Raw genomic sequence first — 21,048 nt, 5'->3', positions numbered from 1 at the left:
TGTACACTCCTGGAAATTGAAATAAGAACACCGTGAATTCATTGTCCCAGGAAGGGGAAACTTTATTGACACATTCCTGGGGTCGGATACATCACATGATCACACTGACAGAACCACAGGCACATAGACACAGGCAACAGAGCATGCACAATGTCGGCACTAGTACAGTGTATATCCACCTTTCGCAGCAATGCAGGCTGCTATTCTCCCATGGAGACGATCGTAGAGATGCTGGATGTAGTCCTGTGGAACGGCTTGCCATGCCATTTCCACCTGGCGCCTCAGTTGGACCAGCGTTCGGGCTGGACGTGCAGACCGCGTGATACGACGCTTCATCCAGTCCCAAACATGCTCAATGGGGGACAGATCCGGAGATCTTGCTGGCCAGGGTAGTTGACTTACACCTTCTAGAGCACGTTGGGTGGCACGGGATACATGCGGACGTGCATTGTCCTGTTGGAACAGCAAGTTCCCTTGCTGGTCTAGGAATGGTAGAACGATGGGTTCGCTGACGGTTTGGATGTACCGTGCACTATTCAGTGTCCCCTCGACGATCACCAGTGGTGTACGGCCAGTGTAGGAGATCGCTCCCCACACCATGATGCCGGGTGTTGGCCCTGTGTGCCTCGGTCGTATGCAGTCCTGATTGTGGCGCTCACCTGCACGGCGCCAAACACGCATACGACCATCATTGGCACCAAGGCAGAAGCGACTCTCATCGCTGAAGACGACACGTCTCCATTCGTCCCTCCATTCACGCCTGTCGCGACACCACTGGAGGCGGGCTGCACGATGTTGGGGCGTGAGCGGAAGACGGCCTAACGGTGTGCGCGACCGTAGCCCAGCTTCAAGGAGACGGTTGCGAATGGTCCTCGCCGATACCCCAGGAGCAACAGTGTCCCTAATTTGCTGGGAAGTGGCGGTGCGGTCCCCTACGGCACTGCGTAGGATCCTACGGTCTTGGCGTGCATCCGTGCGTCGCTGCGGTCTGGTCCCAGGTCGACGGGCACGTGCACCTTCCGCCGACCACTGGCGACAACATCGATGTACTGTGGAGACCTCACGCCCCAAGTGTTGAGCAATTCGGCGGTACGTCCACCCGGCCTCCCGCATGCCCACTATACGCCCTCGCTCAAAGTCCGTCAACTGCACATACGGTTCACGTCCACGCTGTCGCGGCATGCTACCAGTGTTAAAGACTGCGATGGAGCTCCGTATGCCACGGCAAACTGGCTGACACTGACGGCGGCGGTGCACAAATGCTGCGCAGCTAGCGCCATTCGACGGCCAACACCGCGGTTCCTGGTGTGTCCGCTGTGCCGTGCGTGTGATCATTGCTTGTACAGCCCTCTCGCAGTGTCCGGAGCAAGTATGGTGGGGCTGACACACCGGTGTCAATGTGTTCTTTTTTCCATTTCCAGGAGTGTAGATGTGATGCAAAGACTTTGAAACACCCTGTACGTAGGGGAGAGAGTTATACCTTGGAACACATTACAGTCTTTCGCCTCTAGCCAGCCCTGTAATAGAAGTTTAACATATTTTCTTATTCCATTTTTAAATGATAGTGTTCATTTTATGTGTGCTGCATTCTTTTTCTAAAATTACAAAATTTACTCTGCAAAAGTAAGATTTTTCCAAGTGTGAAAAACTGTTCCAAGGTACAACATGGTGATGTGCCTAGGACAAATATTGTATTCAAATTTAAAAGCGCTGCAATCGAGGAAAATTTGTCAGTACTGTATTTAATAGTCTATTTGTTGCATTATAATTCTAGTACACAGCAATAATCAGCACAAGAGATCAAATTAAGAAGGCTGCCTCGTGATGACTGGGTGTTGTGTGATGTCCTTATGTTAGTTAGGTTTAAGTAGTTCTAAGTTCTAGGGGACTGATGACCATAGATGTTAAGTCCCATAGTGCTCAGAGTCATTTGAACCATTTGAACCAAATTAAGAAGAAATATTATCAAAAACCAGTTGCATGTTAAAACATTTTGAAATAGATTTCCATTACCGAGACAGTGAAATTTGCTAAAACGTTAAAGGAATACAATGTGTAAGTGCGCTGCTTCTGTGTTGATAGCACTGTGCAACGCTTTGCATTGGATCTCTGACTGCGCATACTTTGTAAGAGACTCGTTGGAAGTTAATCGCCAGTAGTGTTGGGCAGTTGGAAGTTAGTCGCCAGCAGTGATGGAAGTACCGTTGGGCAGTTGGATGTGAACGGCCAGCAGTGATGGATGTTAAATGTGAGAAGTTAGCATTGATGGAGGGTAGAGGTCTGAAGTGTTAGCGTAGGCTAACGATCTGTACATGTTCGACTTGGAGATTGAATATTATTCGTGATTATATACCTTTGTACTAGATGTCAATGACGATTTATATTCGTGTCTGAAATGGACGTCACATTATTAAGGTAAAAAATATTGCACTATTTGGTTTGCAACAAAATCTTTCCTTTGCTAACCACATGCCTATTAGTAGTTTGTGGCTTTAGTAGTTAGAATCTTTTATTCAGCTGGCAGTATTGACGCTCACTGTATTGCAGTAGTTCGCGTAATGAAGATATTTGTGAGGTAAGTGCTTAATGAAATGTATAGGTTATTATTAGGATTTCTTTTTAGTCAGGGCTGTTCTTTTGAATTAATTATCTGAAGTCAGGTTATCTTTTTTTGAGCAGTCAGATTGCGTTGCGCTAGGACATTGTGGGTCTCAGTCATTCAGCAATTTAAGTACAGCCACACTCATTTAAATAAAGAAGTTTCAAATGTTACATGGTAGAAAGGCCTCTATCCGTGTCAGGGTACAAGAGGGTGCACGATCGATGAAATGTGGCTAAACCACCGACATTCTCTTTTCAAGAAAACGCACAATTTTACTCGTTACAAAACTCTGTAACCGAAGAAATAACAATATCTTCAAAATGGCTTTAATGCGTGCATATTACACAGTGCCTAAATGTTTGGATCCGGTAATGCATTGAGGTGACAGATCTCATGGGATAGTGACATGTACATATACAGATGGCAGTAGCGTCGAGTACACAAGGTATAAAAGGGCAGTGGATTGGCGGAGCTGTTGTTTGTACTCAGGTAATTCGTGTGAAAATGTTTCCTAAGTGATTATGGCCTCATAACGTGAATTAACAGATGTTGAACGCGGAATAGTACTTGGAGCTAGAGGGATGGGACACTGCATTTCGCAAATCGTTAGGGAATTCAATATTCAGAGATCCACCGTGTCAAGAGTGTGCCCATAATACAAAATTTCAGGCATTATCTCTCACCACGGACGACGCAGTGGCCTTCACCTAAAAACCGAGAGGACTGGCGTTTGTATAGAGTTGTTAGTGCCAACAGACAAGTAATACCGAGAGGACTGGCGTTTGTATAGAGTTGTTAGTGCCAACAGACAAGTAATACCGAGAGGACTGGCGTTTGTATAGAGTTGTTAGTGCCAACAGACAAGTAATACCGAGAGGACTGGCGTTTGTATAGAGTTGTTAGTGCCAACAGACAAGTAATACCGAGGGGACTGGCGTTTGTTCAAATGGTTCAAATGGCTCTGAGCACTATGGGACTCAACTGCTGAGGTCATTAGTCCCCTAGAACTTAGAACTAGTTAAACCTAACTAACCTAAGGACATCACAAACATCCATGCCCGAGGCAGGATTCGAACCTGCGACCGTAGCGGTCTTGCGGTTCCAGACTGCAGCGCCTTTAACCGCACGGCCACTTCGGCCGGCGACTGGCGTTTGTATAGAGTTGTTAGTGCCAACAGACAAGTAATACCGAGAGGACTGGCGTTTGTATAGAGTTGTTAGTGCCAACAGACAAGTAATACCGAGAGGACTGGCGTTTGTATAGAGTTGTTAGTGCCAACAGACAAGTAATACCGAGAGGACTGGCGTTTGTATAGAGTTGTTAGTGCCAACAGACAAGTAATACCGAGGGGACTGGCGTTTGTATAGAGTTGTTAGTGCCAACAGACAAGTAATACCGAGAGGACTGGCGTTTGTGTAGAGTTGTTAGTGCCAACAGACAAGTAATACCGAGAGAACTGGCGTTTGTATAGAGTTGTTAGTGCAAACAGACAAGTAATACCGAGAGGACTGGCGTTTGTATAGAGTTGTTAGTGCCAACAGACAAGTAATACCGAGAGGACTGGCGTTTGTATAGAGTTGTTAGTGCCAACAGACAAGTAATACCGAGAGGACTGGCGTTTGTATAGAGTTGTTAGTGCAAACAGACAAGTAATACCGAGAGGACTGGCGTTTGTATAGAGTTGTTAGTGCCAACAGACAAGTAATACCGAGAGGACTGGCGTTTGTATAGAGTTGTTAGTGCCAACAGACAAGTAATACCGAGGGGACTGGCGTTTGTATAGAGTTGTTAGTGCCAACAGACAAGTAATACCGAGAGGACTGGCGTTTGTATAGAGTTGTTAGTGCCAACAGACAAGTAATACCGAGAGGACTGGCGTTTGTATAGAGTTGTTAGTGCCAACAGACAAGTAATACCGAGAGGACTGGCGTTTGTATAGAGTTGTTAGTGCCAACAGACAAGTAATACCGAGAGGACTGGCGTTTGTATAGAGTTGTTAGTGCAAACAGACAAGTAATACCGAGAGGACTGGCGTTTGTATAGAGTTGTTAGTGCCAACAGACAAGTAATACCGAGAGGACTGGCGTTTGTATAGAGTTGTTAGTGCAAACAGACAAGTAATACCGAGAGGACTGGCGTTTGTATAGAGTTGTTAGTGCCAACAGACAAGTAATACCGAGGGGACTGGCGTTTGTATAGAGTTGTTAGTGCCAACAGACAAGTAATACCGAGAGGACTGGCGTTTGTATAGAGTTGTTAGTGCCAACAGACAAGTAATACCGAGAGGACTGGCGTTTGTATAGAGTTGTTAGTGCCAACAGACAAGTAATACCGAGAGGACTGGCGTTTGTGTAGAGTTGTTAGTGCTAACAGACAAGTAATACTGCGTGAAATAACCGCAGAAACGAGTGAGGGACGTACGATGAACGTATCTGTTAGGACAGTGCGGCGAAATTATGGCGTTAATGGACAATGGCAGCAGGCGACAGACGCGAGTGCCTCTGCTAACAGCACGTCATCGCTTGTAGCAGCTCTCTTGGGCTCGTGACCATATCGGCTGGACCCTAGAGGACTGGAAAACCGTGGCCTGGTCAGATGAGTATCGATTTGAGTTGGTGAGAACTCGGGTTCGAATATGGCCCTGACCACAAAACCATGAAATTAGTATGCGCATGAATTGTTCGTGGCCGGCCGAAGTGGCCGCGCGGTTCTGGCGCTGCAGTCTGGAACCGCGAGACCGCTACGGTCGCAGGTTCGAATCCTGCCTCGGGCATAGATGTGTGTGATGTCCTTAGGTTAGTTAGGTTTAACTAGTTCTAAGTTCTAGGGGACTAATGACCTCAGCAGTTGAGTCCCATAGTGCTCAGAGCCATTTGAACCATTTGAATTGTTCGTCTTAACGGCTAAGCTCACTTTCATTAGGATGAGGTCGTCAAAAATGCAAAATTGGCGCATTTGGGTGACTGAGGATCCGCATTTAGTGAGCAAGAAGTTTCAGTGGACAACTGTGTGGTGGGCCGTGTTCAGTCAAGGAATAATCGGCGCGATATTCCTTGATGGAACAGTGAGTATCGAACGGTACGTGAAGGTTTTTGAAAGTGATTTCATCCCCATTATCCAAATTGACCCTGATTTCGACAAGATGTGGTTCATGCAGGACGGAGCTCGACCTCATCGAAGAGGGGAGTGTTTGATGTCCTGGAGGAGCACTTTGGGGACCGCATTCCGGCTCTGGGGTACCCAGAGGTCACTGCCAGGCGTCTCGATTAGCCGTCATATTCTCCGGATTTGAACACATGCGACTCCTTTTTATGGGACTACTTTAAAGACAAGACGTACAGCAATAACCCCAAAACCACTGCTGAGCGGAAAACAGTCTTCCAGGAGGTCACAGACAGCATCAATGTTCCGACACTTCAGCGGGTCATGCAGTATTTAGCCACTCGTCTGCGCCACATCATCACCAATGATGGCAGGCATATCAAACAAGTTATAACCCAAATCCGAATATCTGTAGTGACGTTTACATGTTTAATAAAGTGTGTGCACGTAGCAGTTTGTAACTAAGTTACGTTTTTTTCATATAGTTCAATAATTGTCACCCCGTAAGAAGAATATAAAATAAAAGGAACCAGAGGTCTGTAAACACAAACGTGCACCTTTATTTGAAAGTATTGCCCACCACTGTTGAAGCACTTTATCCACTGGCTAGTAAAATTCCTGACTCTGTGTTGTGAACCAGTTCAGAACGTACTGCTTGGCGTCCTCGCACGAGGTGAACCGTTTGCCTCTCAGAGCTTTCTTCACCTTACCAAAAATGGCGTAAACCGCAGGGTGACAGGTCCGGACGGAGTGACGAATGACTGATGAACTCCCATTTGAATGTCTGTAAGAGCTGCTTGACTGGGTTTTTTGTGTGGGTCCTTGTATTCTCTTGGATCAGAATGACCATCCTGGTGAGCTACTCCTGTTGTTTCTATTTGATCGGTTTGTGGAAGATGGTCAATATTTGTATCGCTGCGCGTTCAGCATTGTCCCAAGCAGCAGTTGATACGAACGGGGTCCTTTTCTCCAAAGAAGGTGAGCATAGCCTTTAACGCACTAACGTGAGGAGAGCCCTGAATTTTTTGTGTCACGGACACAATGCATGCTCCCACTGGAGACTTCGTCGTTTTGACACAGGTTTGAAGTGATGACACCATGTCCCATCTCCAGCAACCACTCACGACAGGACCTCATCGCCTTCTTTATAATAGCTTTGCAAATGCTCAATAGAGGGTCCCATTCCACACGTTTCCTGTGCTGGCTGAAGACTGTAAGACACCCACTGGTCGCACTACTTTGCGAAATTTCATTATGTACTCAGTGTTTGCGTGAACACTTACCACGATCAGTCCGAACTCACCGGCAATGGCTACTACTGTAACTCGCCTGTCTTGAATAATGAGGACATCCACCTGCTGTACAAATGGATCGGTAACGGGGTGTGGCGTTCCAGATCGTGCATAATCTGGCAACGACATAACGACATCCGTCCGTCCTCAAATCGCTTGTGCCACCTCTTAACCCTTGCAACGGATGTGCAGGGCTCTCCGTAGGGATGTGCAGGGCTCTCTGTACACTTGTGCCATTCTCTGGTGAATAACCATTCCCAACACTTCTGGTGTCAGGAAACGCACTACTCCTTTGATCTTCTTTTGAGCCTTCAGTTCACTTTTTCCAGCACGACTGAGTGCAGTGGACGGTTGACGGGTGCACATATTCTTTCCGTCATCGCATGGCTGTGCGCAGGTATCCCTCTAACGGTAAGTTTGCGACCCTCGATGTGCTTACAGGGACCACGTCTTCTTACGCAGGCAATAACATTGCAAATCTTTTCAGCGATTTTCATTTTACAGTCTCCAGCTGATTTTTTAATACACTTTACGTATTGGACTGTGTAGCACATCGCTAGCGGCTTCTCTGTAATCTTCTCAGTTGTCTCTGCTGCGTGGTAGCTGGCTCTCTAATGATAAATATGCTGTATGAATTTATTCACACCTTTGCCCTGTAATGTCGTAAACTATAAGAGGCAGCCAAATGAAAACGATTGAAAAAATAAGTAAGCCGTTTATTATTTCGAAAGTAATCGCCATAACCGATACCACAATTATCCCACCGTGAGATAAGACGGTCGGTCAATAAGGCGGTCAACACCTTCACGGAAAAATGTGCGTGATTGCCTACGGAACCTTGACTGTGCCCAGGTGTGCATCTCTTAGTCCGAAATAAAACGACGCCCACCGATGTCTTTCTTCAGGGCTCCAAATACATGGAAATCTCATAGGGATATATCGGACTTGTGTGAAGGGTGTGTAAGGGCTTTCTAGCGAAATTCCTACAGCGTAGTCGAAACTTGCTGCAGAATGAAGACGCAAACATTCCTGGGACACTGGACTTGATGGCGCACTTCAGTTTTTACAAAATTTCCGCGTAGCGCTGCGCGCTAAGTATCGCATCGTGTTCCAGGAAATCGATGAGCAACGGGGCATTTCAGTGGAAGAAAAGGTCATCATGACTTTCCAGGAGATGGTGTCCCTGTTGATTCGAATACCCCGCAGGAGTTTCGCTGGGATGCCTTTGCGCATCCTCAGTACAATTACTATCTCTTCGCAGGCGATTTCCGTATTTTTGGAGCCCTGAAGAAAGACGTCGGCGGCCGTGGATTTGTTACGGGCAGAGAAGTGCACACCTGGGTAAAATCATGGTTTCGCACGTAGCGGCAAACATTTTCCCATGAAGGCATCGACCGACTTTTCTTACAGTGGGATAAATGAATTAACATTTATGACAATTAAGTTTGAAATAACGAACATTTTACTTAAGTTTTTCCTTCAGTCTCTCATGGGCAGTATCTTAGATGGCCTATTAGTCAGCATCTATATTAATGACTCAGAAACCAAATTTATTAAAACAAACAAAGTAGAAAAAGACAAAATCATTTATTACCAACATCATGTTTACGACACCTCGATACTATATAATGGGTCAATCTCTGAAAAAGAAAGCTTGGATGAGAAACTTAGCCGGCCGAAGTGGCCGTGCGGTTAAAGGCGCTGCAGTTTGGAACCGCAAGACCGCTACGGTCGCAGGTTCGAATCCTGCCTCGGGCATGGATGTTTGTGATGTCCTTAGGTTAGTTAGGTTTAACTAGTTCTAAGTTCTAGGGGACTAATGACCTCAGCAGTTGAGTCCCATAGTGCTCAGAGCCATTTGAACCATTTTTGAGAAACTTAAAAATATACAGTACAAAGAACATTTTACAACTGCACACCGAACGCTACATTGAATTAATTTTCTTGACCTGAACATAACCTTTCACGACAACAAACATAACTTCCAAATTTACAGGAAACCCATCACACCAGGTGTCATTATAAATAAGACATGCCACCCAAATCAAAACAAATTAACACTTTTTAGATCATCACTCAACCATGTAAACAAAATTCATGCTGAACCTGATGTAAAATTCAAAGAACTAAACATTTTAAAAACAACAACTCACAACGACACTTTTCAGTAACCCATAGTTAACAAATTAGATTAAAAGATGAAAACAGCATCAACAACGCAGTCCTCAATAGCAGAAGAAACTAAATACATATCAATGTCTTTCCTTCGTAACATGTCATATCAAATTTCAGAACTGTGTAAAGTACACAAATCAAAATAATTTTCCACACAATCAAAATCCAAAACAAAATAGTTTTAATACTTAATCATCCCACCTTTTCACAAATATGGTACACATAAAGTAACTTGTGACACTTGCTCCTATTACTACATACGGCAAACAGGAAGAAACTTTGCAATTCGATATAAAGGGCACATAGGCGCACTCTGTTCCGAAAATTTAAATAAATCAAGTTTTGCGTCCCATCTAGTACACAATTGTCATTCAACTACAGACGTCAAAACAAAGTTACATATTCTACACATTGTAGACAAAGAAATAAATATGGAGATCCTACAACAACTAGAGATTTTCATCCACAACAATATACTGTCTTAAACTAACAAACTGACTTAGCAAACAACAATTTTTTTCAAAATTCCAAAGAATGTTTAAGCTTTAAAAACTAACCAACCTAAGGATAAAACCTCACTCACACACATACCCTTCATTTTCTTCTTCTAGTATACACACGCGCACGCACACACACGCACACACGCAAACACGAACACGCGCGCGCGCGCACACACGCACAAAATGGTTCAAATGGCTCTGAGCACTATGGGACTTAACTTCTGAGGTCATTAGTCCCCTAGAACTTAGAACTACTTTAACCTAACTAACCTAAGGACATCACACACGTCCATGCCCGAGGCAGGATGCGAACCTGCGACAGTAGCGGTCGCGCGGTTCCAAACTGAAGCGCCTAGAACCGCTCGGCCACTCCGGCGGGCCAGAGACACACACACACACACACACACACACACACACACACACACACACACACACACACACACACACACACTAACACACACACACACACAATAATCTTCATTCACAGCTCTAATGTTTATATCATAAGTAATGAACAATGTTTGTTAGACATCAAAATAAATATCAGACCTGATTTCAGCACTAAAATATTGGATGAAATATCATCCAAAATCATTGTTTTATAGATTTTGTAAATAGCAAATGAGAATTTTGTAATGTAAATAAGTATTTTTGTAATAATTAATATAATATAAATAGGTATACACTTAGTGTTGCCGATGTGCAATGCAAGTGCTGAACAAAGAAACTCTCTGGCCCAACACAACTCTTAGAACATGTATTTAATCATGCTCTTTGGTTTATTTACGAAAGTTTTTAACTGTGGCGAAATTTGTGAAGTGGTGAAACATTAACGTCACTGGAAAACATACCTTATGTTTTCCAAAAACAATGTGCCCACCTAGGAAGAAGCAACAGGTACTAATAACTGTAAGTGATGAAACTAAATTGATCTCATATCGTGAATAATTCTCACCACATTCGGTGCTTACATGTTTCGTTTATACATTCTGTCACAGTTACTCGAGCCCACAATGCACTAAACATCCAATAAATATATACCATCTGATGATGAATCACTAAGCCATAAACCGAGAATAAAAATTCAGGAATAAAACAAAAGGCGACTGGTTTGTGGATACCGTTTTCTCATTTTCATTTTACTGCTCCTTATATTTCGCTGCAGATATAAAACTGAAAGAGAGCTAGACAGTGGTGCTATAATGCCTACCACTTCACGGGTGGATGTTACAGCGGAGTGGAGCTCCGCTTCGGCGGCTACCCCGGCCTGGCGTGCGCCGACGGCCGCTACCCAGTGGCCCTCGACGACGCTCGCCGAATGCTGGTCGCACTGTTGGTGGTCGGCGCAGACGACAGGATTCACAGAACCTTCGGCTGTTTCTTCGAGGGAGATATCCGCCAGCTGCAGGCCATGGCAGCCGAACATGGCTTCCGCTTCATCAGCCTTCTGTAAGTGCTAGTTAATACACGTTTAGTTTTGTGACCTTTCCCGCTCACCACAATAACTTCAATTGAAACGGGACAAACGCTTGACAGCTAATATGATTATCAGGTAACTCGCATTCGTTAGGGGTACGCTGTTCCAACTGTAGAGGGAGCGAACAAAAATATGGAAACACATAAAACACAGCAGATTACCTTGCCCAATACGGTCTAGGAAAAACTTAGGGTATCAAAATAGCTTCGTGTCGTCTCGGAATGGATAAACACAGGCACTGTATGGTTTTCGAGGCAATCTTTTGCCGTTAGTCCTGCAAAGTAGTGGCAAGTTTATGTAACGATGATGCAGGTAGACAGCGATCACCTACCTTTCTCTCCAAAGTACATCAACATCTACGTGATTATTCTGCTATTCACAATGAAGTGCCTGGCAGAGGGTTCAATGAACCACCTTCAAGCTGTCTCTCTACCGTTCCACTCTCTAACGGCACGCAGGAAAAACGAGCAGTTAAATTTTTCTGTGCGAGCCCTGATTTCTCTTATTTTATCGTGATTATCATTTCTCCCTATGTAGGTGCGTGCCAACAGAATGTTTTCGCAATCGGAGGAGAAAACTGGTGATTGAAATTTCATGAGAAGATGCCGTCGCAACAAAAAACGCCTTGGTTTTAATGATTGCCACTCCAATTTACGTATCATGTCTGTGGCACTATCTCCCCTGTTTCGCGATAATACAAAACGAGCTGTCCTTCTTTGTACTTTTTCGATTGCATCCGTCGGTCCCACCTGATACGGGTCCCACACCGCTCAGCAATACGCCAGAATAGGGCGGACAAGCATGGTGTAAGCAGTCTCTTTAGTAGACCTGTTGCACCTTCTAAGTGTTCTGCCAATGAATCGCAGTCTTTGGTTTGCTCTACCCACAATATTATCTATGTGATCGTACCAATTTAGGTTATTTGTAATTGTAATCCCTAAGCATTTAGTTGAATTTACAGCCTTCAGATTTGTGTGACTTATCGCGTAATCGAGATTTAGCTGATTTCTTTTACTACTCACGTGAATAACTTCACACTTTTCCTTGTTCACAGTGGAGCACAAAGGCGCAGTAACTTCGAGATGTGGTTACTGTGGCGATCAAGGGGGATGTGAATATGCATCCTTGTGCTCACAAAAGCAATCCTGGACGATGGAGCTGTGAGGACCGTTAGGGAATAAAAATTGTACCGTGGGATGTTCCTGACCAACCAAAATGGTCACGTAATCCTCGGCAGTAATGCAACATTGCCGAGTACCCATGAGGCCCATGGAATTCCACGATGTGGCCGCGGAAATCACCATCGAACCCTCGCTATGTTTCACTCTTGGGACGTGAACTCCCCTGGAAGTTAGAAACAGTGTGAAACAATACTCATCAGACCAAATGACATTCTTCCATCGCTCCTCGACCAAATGACATTCTTCTATTGCATCACAGTCAACGTTTTATGGCTTTGGTACCACGTTTTCTTGTTAGGGCATTTGCATCACTGAGTCTTTCTGGAATTCGAGCTCATCCTGGAATTCCCAGCTACTGAAGCTCCATTCGTGTTGTTTTGGTGCTGACAGAACTCACCAGTGTGACATTCAGTTCTGCAATTACTTTTTCAGCTGTCGCCCACTTCTTTTCCGACACAATCCTCCTCAGTGACCGTATGTCGCGATCACTCAACACCACGTTCGTCCATGTTGTGACTTAGCAGATGATGTTTTTCCGCTTTTCCTGTGTGCTGTATAAATCTTTGATACGATGCCTCTTGAAACACCAAACACTTCGGCTATTTTGGTTTGAAAGCAGCTACATAAGAGTGCCAACAACTTTCCCACGTTAGAATTCGCTTATCTCCGACATAATGCGCACACAACTACACAGAACACTGTTCTGACCACGATAAACACCTGCCACATACTGACGACAATGAACAGGCACTGTTCGTAGTCAAATACAACAACACAATTTGCAGGCTTGGATAGCGTCTGCACTTAAGTTCAAGCATGTATATCTCACAGTGTTTTCACGTTTTTGTTCAACCCTTTTACGAATAATGAAAAACGTTATTAATGTCAACATCCACCAGAACGTAGTTTGGGCATGCCAGTAACGTAATACGATAGTGGCCATTAAAATTGCTACACCACTAAGATGACGTGCTACAGACGCGAAATTTAACCGACAGGAAGAAGACGCTGTGATATGCAAATGATTAGCTTTTCAGAGCATTCACACAAGGTTGGCGCCGGTGGCGACACCTACAACGTGCTGACATGACGAAAGTTTCCAGCCGATTTCTCATACACAAACAGCAGTTGACCGGCGTTGCCTGGTGAAACGTTGTTGTGATGCCTCGTGTATGGAGGAGAAATGCGTACCATCACGTTTCCGACTTTGATAAAGGTCGAATTGTAGCCTATCGCCATTGCGGTTCATCGCATCGCGACACTGCTGCTCGCGCTGGTCGAGATCCAATGACTGTTAGCAGAATATGGACACGGTGGGTTCAAGGGGGTTAAAACGGAACGCCGTGCTGGATCCCAACGGCCTCGTATCACTAGCAGTCGAGATGAAAGGCATCTTATCTGCATGGCTGTAACCGATCGTGCAACGGGGTCTCGATCCCTGAGTCAACAGATGGGGACGTTTGCAAGACAACAACCATCTGCACGAACAGTTCAACGACGTTTGTAGCAGCATGGTCTATCAGCGCGGAGAGCGTGGCTGCGGTTACCCTTGACGCTGTATCACAGACAGGAGCGATGGTGTACTCAACGACGAATCTGGGTGCACGAATGGCAAAACGTCATTTTTTCGGATGAATCGAGGTTCTGTTTACAGCATCATGATGGTCGCATCCGTGTTTGGCGACATCGCGGTGAACGCACATTGGAAGCGTGTATTCGTCATCGCCATACTGGCGTATCACCCGGCATGATGGTATGGAGTACCATTTGTTACACGTCTCGGTCACCTCTTGTTCGCATCGACGGCACTTTGAATAGTGGACGTTACGTTTCAGATGTGTTACGATCCGTGGCTCTACCCTTCGTTCGATCCCTGTGAAACCCTACATTTCAGCAGGACTATGCACGATCGCATGTTGCAGGTCCTGTACGGGCCTTTCTGGATACAGAAAATGTTCGACTGCTGCCTGGTCAGCATATTCTCCAGACCTCTCACCAATTGAAAACGTCTGTTCAATGGTGGCCGAGCAACTGGCTCGTCACAATACGCCAGTCACTACTCTTGATGAACTGTGGTATCGTGTTGAAGGTGCGTGGGAAGCTGTACCTGCACACGTCTTCCAAGCTCTGTTTGACTCAATGGCCAGGCGTATCAAGGCCGTTATTACGGCCAGAGGTGGTTGTCCTGGGTACTGATTTCTCAGGGTCTATGCACCCAAATTGCGTGAAAATGTAATCACATGTCAGTTCTAGTATAATATATTTGTCGACTGAATACCCATTTATCATCTACATTTCTTCTTGGTGTAGCAATTTTAATGGCCAGTAGTGAAGATTGTGAGCTTTGGTCACACATGTGTCAGGATGGACCATAACAATGGTCTAATTGGCATCAGGTCACGAGCAGTCCACTAGCGTTAGTGATGGATACTGGCAGTGATGTTGTCTGCTTTCAGACCGGCCTCAGTGAGCCTGGCGATCCCCGAGGCGGACTGCGTGGTGCCTCGGCCGGGGCTGCCCAGCGACGTGTTCGACGTTCAGATGAACCTACTGGGTGCGGCGGCCCCCACCGCCCCTGCCGGTTGTCTGATGTACAGCTCTGCCAAGGTGGGGCTCGTTTCCAGGGACGCCACCAATTCCACCGACAGCGACGCCGCAGCTGATGATCCACCTGCTGATGGGGCGCTGCTTCTCAGGTGGGCGCTCACTACATTAACCCGTGGTGTTCCCATACTTGATCTTTATCCGTCGCCCATCTTCAAAAGTTTTTTGGGTTGTCTTTTTATTTATTTTGTCTTTTTGTTTTCATTCTTATACGGGGTTGTTCAATAAATAATGCACATCGATGCAAATTTATACTTAAAAGTTAGAATTTGGTGAAAATATAAAAAAAGTATTTATTTGAAATGCACTATTTTTCTACATAGTTTCCATCACGTTCTATGGCTTTACCTCAGCGTTGTGCAAGAGCATGAGTTCCATTTTGGTAACAGCTCTTGTCCTCTGCTTGCAGTCGTGTTTTCACTGCACGAATTACACCATCATCATCTTGAAAGTGTGTCTGATGTAAACAATACTAAACTAGCCCCCAAAGACGGAAAACAAAGGGCGCCAGGTCTGGGCTATAGGGTTCAAATGGTTCAAATGGCTCTGAGCACTATGGGACTTAACTTCTGAGGTCATCAGTCCCCTAGAACTTAGAACTCCGTAAACCTAACTAACCTAAGGACATCACACACATCCATGCCCGAGGCAGGATTCGAACCTGCGACCGTAGCGGTCGCGCGGTTCCAGACTGTAGCCCCTAGAACCGCTCGACCACCCCGGCCGGCGTCTACGAAATTCCCGTTGTCGGTAGCAGCGGTTGTGATTGGTAAATGAGGCAGTGACTTCCAACCTAAGTTGACAATATGTTCACAGAGATTTTAGACTTATTAACTGGGCATGCACTTTTGTGTTGGAGCAAGATTTCTTTTGGGTCTTGTCGGACCGAACACGCCGGAAACAGTTCTTGAGCCTTGACGTACGTATGCCTCTTTTGTCAACACATCCATCAGAATAAGTCAAACACTATCTCGAAACTGAGCCATTATGACTTCGTCAGCAGACGAAGCAGCCTTGAATTTCTTCTTTTTTTTGCTGATTGCAGCTGGCGGCACTCCAGTGACTGCCTTTTTCTTTTCAGCTCCAAGTGATGTACCCAGGTTTCATCACCTGCTATGATCTGTGGTAAAAATCCCTTTACAGTGATCTCAAACTACTCTAACTGTTCCGATGAAATGGCTCTGCCTAGAAACTTGTGAATTTTTGTGAGCCTTCACGGAACTCATCCTGAGACCACCTTTGAATATCCAAACGTCTCAATCACTGCCCACCCGCTTCCGATGTTCACCGGTTGCTGTAGAGCCAATCATGGAGTTGTGATGCACCGATATGCACGAATAACGTCATCTACGAAATTGGTTCAAATGGCTCTGAGCACTATGGGACTTAACTGCTGAGGTCATCAGTCCCCTAGAACTTAGAACTACTTAAACCTAACCGACCTAAGGTTATCACACACATCCACGCCCGAGGCAGGATTCGAACCTGCGACCGTAGCAGTCGCGCGGTTCCAGACTGTAGCACCTAGAACCGCTTGGCCACCCCGGCCGGCGTCTACGAAATTCACGTTGTCGGTAGCAGCGGTTGTGATTGGACGTCCCGAACGTGAATGACAGCGGAGATCGGTCTCTGCACTTCCTGAGTCTTTAGATCTCTTTACCCAACACCCAACAATACATCTATCACCTGCATCATAACTATACACTGCACATAAAAGGTTATAAATTTTCACCATGTTTCTCTTTTTCGCAGCCCGCATCTCGTGGTCGTCCGATAGCGTTCTCGCTTCCCACGCCCGGGTTCCCGGGTTCGATTCCCGGCGGGGTCAGGGATTTTCTCTGCCTCGTGATGGCTGGGTGTTGTGTGATGTCCTTAGGTTAGTTAGGTTTAAGTAGTTCTAAGTTCTAGGGGACTGATGACCATAGCTGTTAAGTCCCATAGTGCTCAGAGCCATTTGAACCATTTGAATCACTTTTTCGCAAACAAGAATTCAGTGACAGCATGGTACTTGCAGCGAGTGTGTAGACGCCATTTTGATGGTTCGCTATGTCTCTGCCATCCGTCGGAATCGTTCGAAACTTTGTACAAGTGCAGAAGAAACATCAAATTAGAAGCACCTGCAAGGATGTTTTCCTGTATACATTAATGACCCTAGTACCTACGTGTGCCAGCATACATAAGCAGGGTCGATTTCAAATCGCACGAGGTCTATTTCAGTAATGAATTTTGCTCACCTATTCAGATTTGTGTACTCAGATTTTTTAAACATATATTTGGACTTACATATGGTATGTGTGGGCAACATCTAATAAAATTTTGTTTCATTAATTTAAGCTTATCGAATGCTACACACCTTGATTTTCGAACCACTGTAACATTACTCACTATACTAAAACTAATCATAACAGTCGACTTATTAACTCAAATCACATAGCAAGCAAAAATCAATATTTACAAGCAGCAACTCGCCATCATAAAAGTGAAATAAGCTCAGGGCATTTCTGTCCTCAGTGACAGTGGTGAAGAATTGCAGGACCTATCGAACGTAATGAATAATCTAATGGTCACGTCCAGATCTGTGGGGTATTTGGATGGGACTTTGTCCATATTGATCGCACAGGAATGTGAGGGCAGGAGTATTGGTCGTCAAGGTTCAAATCGATCACGTGTGACCGCCGCAAGGCAGATCGCTGTAACGTGCACCAAGTACATCGTAATCCCTTCACAGCCCGCCCTGTTGGGCGTGCGGTTTAACGCACTGCTTTCCGGGCGGGAAGGAGCGCCGGTCCCCGGCACGAATCCGCCCGGTGGATTTGTGTCGAGGTCCGGTGAGCCGGCCAGTCTGTGGATGGTTGTTAGGCGTTTTCCATCTGCCTCGGCAAATTCGGGCTGGTTCCCCTTATTCCGCCTCAGCTACACTATGTCGGCGATTGTTGCGCAAACAAGTTCTCAACGTGCGCGTACACCACCATTACTCTAGCACGCGAACATAGGGGTTACACTCGTCTGTTGTGAGACGTTCCCTGGGGGGTCCACCGGGGGACGAACCGCACAATAACCCTGGGTTCGGTGTGGGGCGGCGGAGGTGTGAAGTGGACTGCGGTAGTCATTGTGGGGTTGTGGACCACTGCGGCTGCGGCGGGGACGGAGCCTCTCCGTCGTTTCTAGGTCCCCGGTTAGCATAACATAACATAATCCTTTCACATCTGAGCCGACCGTCTGAGAACAAGTAACATTCTGTGTCATCCCTCACCACTGATAGGATGCTAGCAGCATGCAGACCAGGGAATTACCGTCTCATGTGTATGCTGCCATAAATGTTACAACGAAGACGGATGCGTTTGGAGAGGTGCCGTATTCGGGAAGCATGGACTACAGACGAATGGCGTCCGTCTCATTATGTTCATCGACGAATCACATTTCTGTACCACGCTTCATGACCATCGTGGCGGAAAGTGCGTTTCTTTAAAGGTTTTAGAGAGACACAGCGGTGTTACTCCTGTTGGCCTGGTGTGGGGAGCCATCGGATGAGACTTCAGGTCATGGATGATGCTGGCTGAGGGAACTCTCATGACACAACCGTATATCACGGGCATCCTGCGTCGTCATGTGTAAGCTCTCGTTGCCCCATTTTTCAACAGGACAACTCTCGTCCACACTTGGCGCGTATCTCTATGAACTATTTGTTTGATGTTGAGGAATCTCCGCGGCCAACAATATCGCCAGAACTATTCCCGATAGAACATGCGCGGTAACGGTTCAGATGTCAACTCCACGCCAGTGCCAGTATCCAAGATACCAAAGACCACTTACAACAGCTTGCCCCAGGATAGTATACAACGACTTGGACACTTCACAGTCGAATCAGTGCAAGCATCCAGGCCAGAGAGTGTACTACCAAGTTCTTTGTAAATATTTTCTCCTTTTTTTTTAAATCGGCAAAATGACTATAACAGCTTATATTCTCTCAACCAGCGAAGTTTCATTTAATTTCTTACTCTCCTTCTGGGTGCGTTAGATTTGTATATTGTCAGGCAGTGTATACGAGCTAGCACCATTATGAATCACCTAACAAGTTCCCAGAAACGCCACTTGCGTCTTGCGTAGTCAGTTTCATTGTACTTGCATGATAAAGTGATTCGTGAATAAAGTATGGTATAAAGTATAAAACTAACTGGAAAGATATTCGAGACGTATGAAACTGTGGAAAGAAGCATCTGTTGGATCGAAGTCAAACATACCTTAATAAGCAAACAAATACAAAGAAAGCTCTGATTGCCGTTTGTATTGGCGTTAAAATACTGAGCTACGTTCCAGGTTTTTTTAATTTTTAGGTATACTGTTGTCTGTGAATAAGTTATTCTGATGAACCTGTGAGCGGTTTTTATAATCCGTAAAACATGATTCTGGTTTTAAATAAGGGAGGAGACACTGTTTACGACATCGACAGCTTTAAAATGGATGAACGCCATACGGTTTATATTTTGAGACCGAGAGTATTTATTTCGTTTTTTAAATTTTTTATGCCACTATCAGGATATTCGGAGCTAAATTTTCCGGATTTCCATTAAATTAATTGTGACTGCCAAAACAGTTGTTGTGCAGCAGTGGTTGAGGAACTGGACATACCTTCGAGAGGAGCAGGTACAAATCCCAGTTCGACCATCCGGATCCAGGATTTCCATTTATTCTATAAACCGATTAGAAACAGAGGAACGGTTTCCCGCATGGTACCTTTGAAGAGGGCGCTGCAGACCCTACGCTTTCCATTCTAAGGTTGTGTTTCGACTCCAACGAGCGCTTTGTCGACGGGACCTTGAATCTTAGTCTTCCTTTCATTGGTCTCCTAGCTTTTCCAGTCAGATTGAAAGCCCACCACATCTTGAAAATTTAAAGCCAGATGTTCATGAAAGTTCCTGAGTACGGTTCGCGATGGAATTTACCCCAAAGTCGTTAAAGCTGGACCGATGGGAACGCAGTCTGACTTGAACAATAATATTTTTCATGTGGCAGAACTCTTGCAAGCACAACAAATGGGCTATTCTGAAAACACACTAAAAGATTTTAGGTTTGAAAAGTGACCAGGAATACTGCACGGCAAACTAAAGTTGTGTGTTAAACATTTCCTTATAACACTAGGCTTGTGCAGGTCAAATTTCCTTACCATTTGCAACCTATAGTGCATAAAAAACCTGCTAATCTATGAGCTGATGTGCTGGAGAATGTGAATTCTGCTGAAACTATTTCATTATCTGTGTGCCTCTTAGGCACTGCAACATATGACCTTCCCTGTAATATTGTGAAAATTATAAGAAATAAAATAGCAAAAGCGCTGCAGAATTAAGCCTGTGGTCCGTGAAGATCACGGAGTGTACAGTAAATTAGGCACGTTATCACGATGGAATTCCAAATGTGCACAGGAGCAGGTGAGGGGGACATAGCTTGAACCATAGACAAACGGTAGAAGATAAAGTGCGAACGCCACAAGTACTTTAATTAACAAATTGCTTCTACAGAATGAATTATCCCTTAAGGAAGAGCATAATATGTCGTATCAGTAATTCAACATCACAGTTTTACACACTGAAGCGCCAAAGAAACTGCTGCAGGCATCCGTATGTGAATACAGAGATATTTTAAACAGGCAGGATACGACGCTGCGGTCAGCAACGCCCATGTGAGACAAGTGTCTGGCGCAGTTGTTAGATCGGTTACTGCTGCTACAATGACAAGTTATCAAGATTTAAGTAAGTTTCAACGTGGTGTTCTAATCGGCGCACGAGCGATGAGACGCAGCATCTCTGAGGTAGCGATGAAGTGCAGATTTTCCCGTACGACCATTCCACGAGTGTATCGTGAATATAAAAAATCCGGTAAAACATTAAATCTCCGACATCGCTGCAGCCGGAAAAAGATCCTGCAAGAACGTGACCAACAACGACTAAAGAGAATAGTTCAACGTGAGCGAAGTGCAACCCTTCGCTGCACATTTCAGTGCTGGGCCATCAACAAGAGTAGCGTGCGAACCATTCAACGAAACATCATTGAAGGCCCACACGTGTACCCTTGACGACTGCACGACACAAAGCTTTACACCTCGCCTGGGTTCGTCAA

The 21,048-nt window shown here is 45.3% G+C and overlaps 1 protein-coding gene across 1 annotated transcript in view; it reads left to right on the top strand.

The window, feature by feature from the left end:
• The window catches only part of LOC126203152 (uncharacterized), an 80,837-nt gene that overhangs the window by 51,524 nt on the left and 8,265 nt on the right, over positions 1-21,048 (top strand). The window contains exons 2-3 of the mRNA XM_049937395.1: positions 10,906-11,121; positions 14,787-15,026. Of these exons, the coding sequence (XP_049793352.1) occupies positions 10,906-11,121; positions 14,787-15,026 (456 nt within the window). The remainder of the gene's footprint in view (positions 1-10,905; positions 11,122-14,786; positions 15,027-21,048) is intronic.

Source organism: Schistocerca nitens, chromosome 9 (assembly GCF_023898315.1).
Source record: "Schistocerca nitens isolate TAMUIC-IGC-003100 chromosome 9, iqSchNite1.1, whole genome shotgun sequence".
Taxonomy (NCBI): Eukaryota; Metazoa; Arthropoda; class Insecta; order Orthoptera; family Acrididae; genus Schistocerca; species Schistocerca nitens.
The sequence above is the reverse complement of the archived record's forward strand: the minus strand, read 5'-3'. Positions and strand labels throughout refer to the sequence as shown.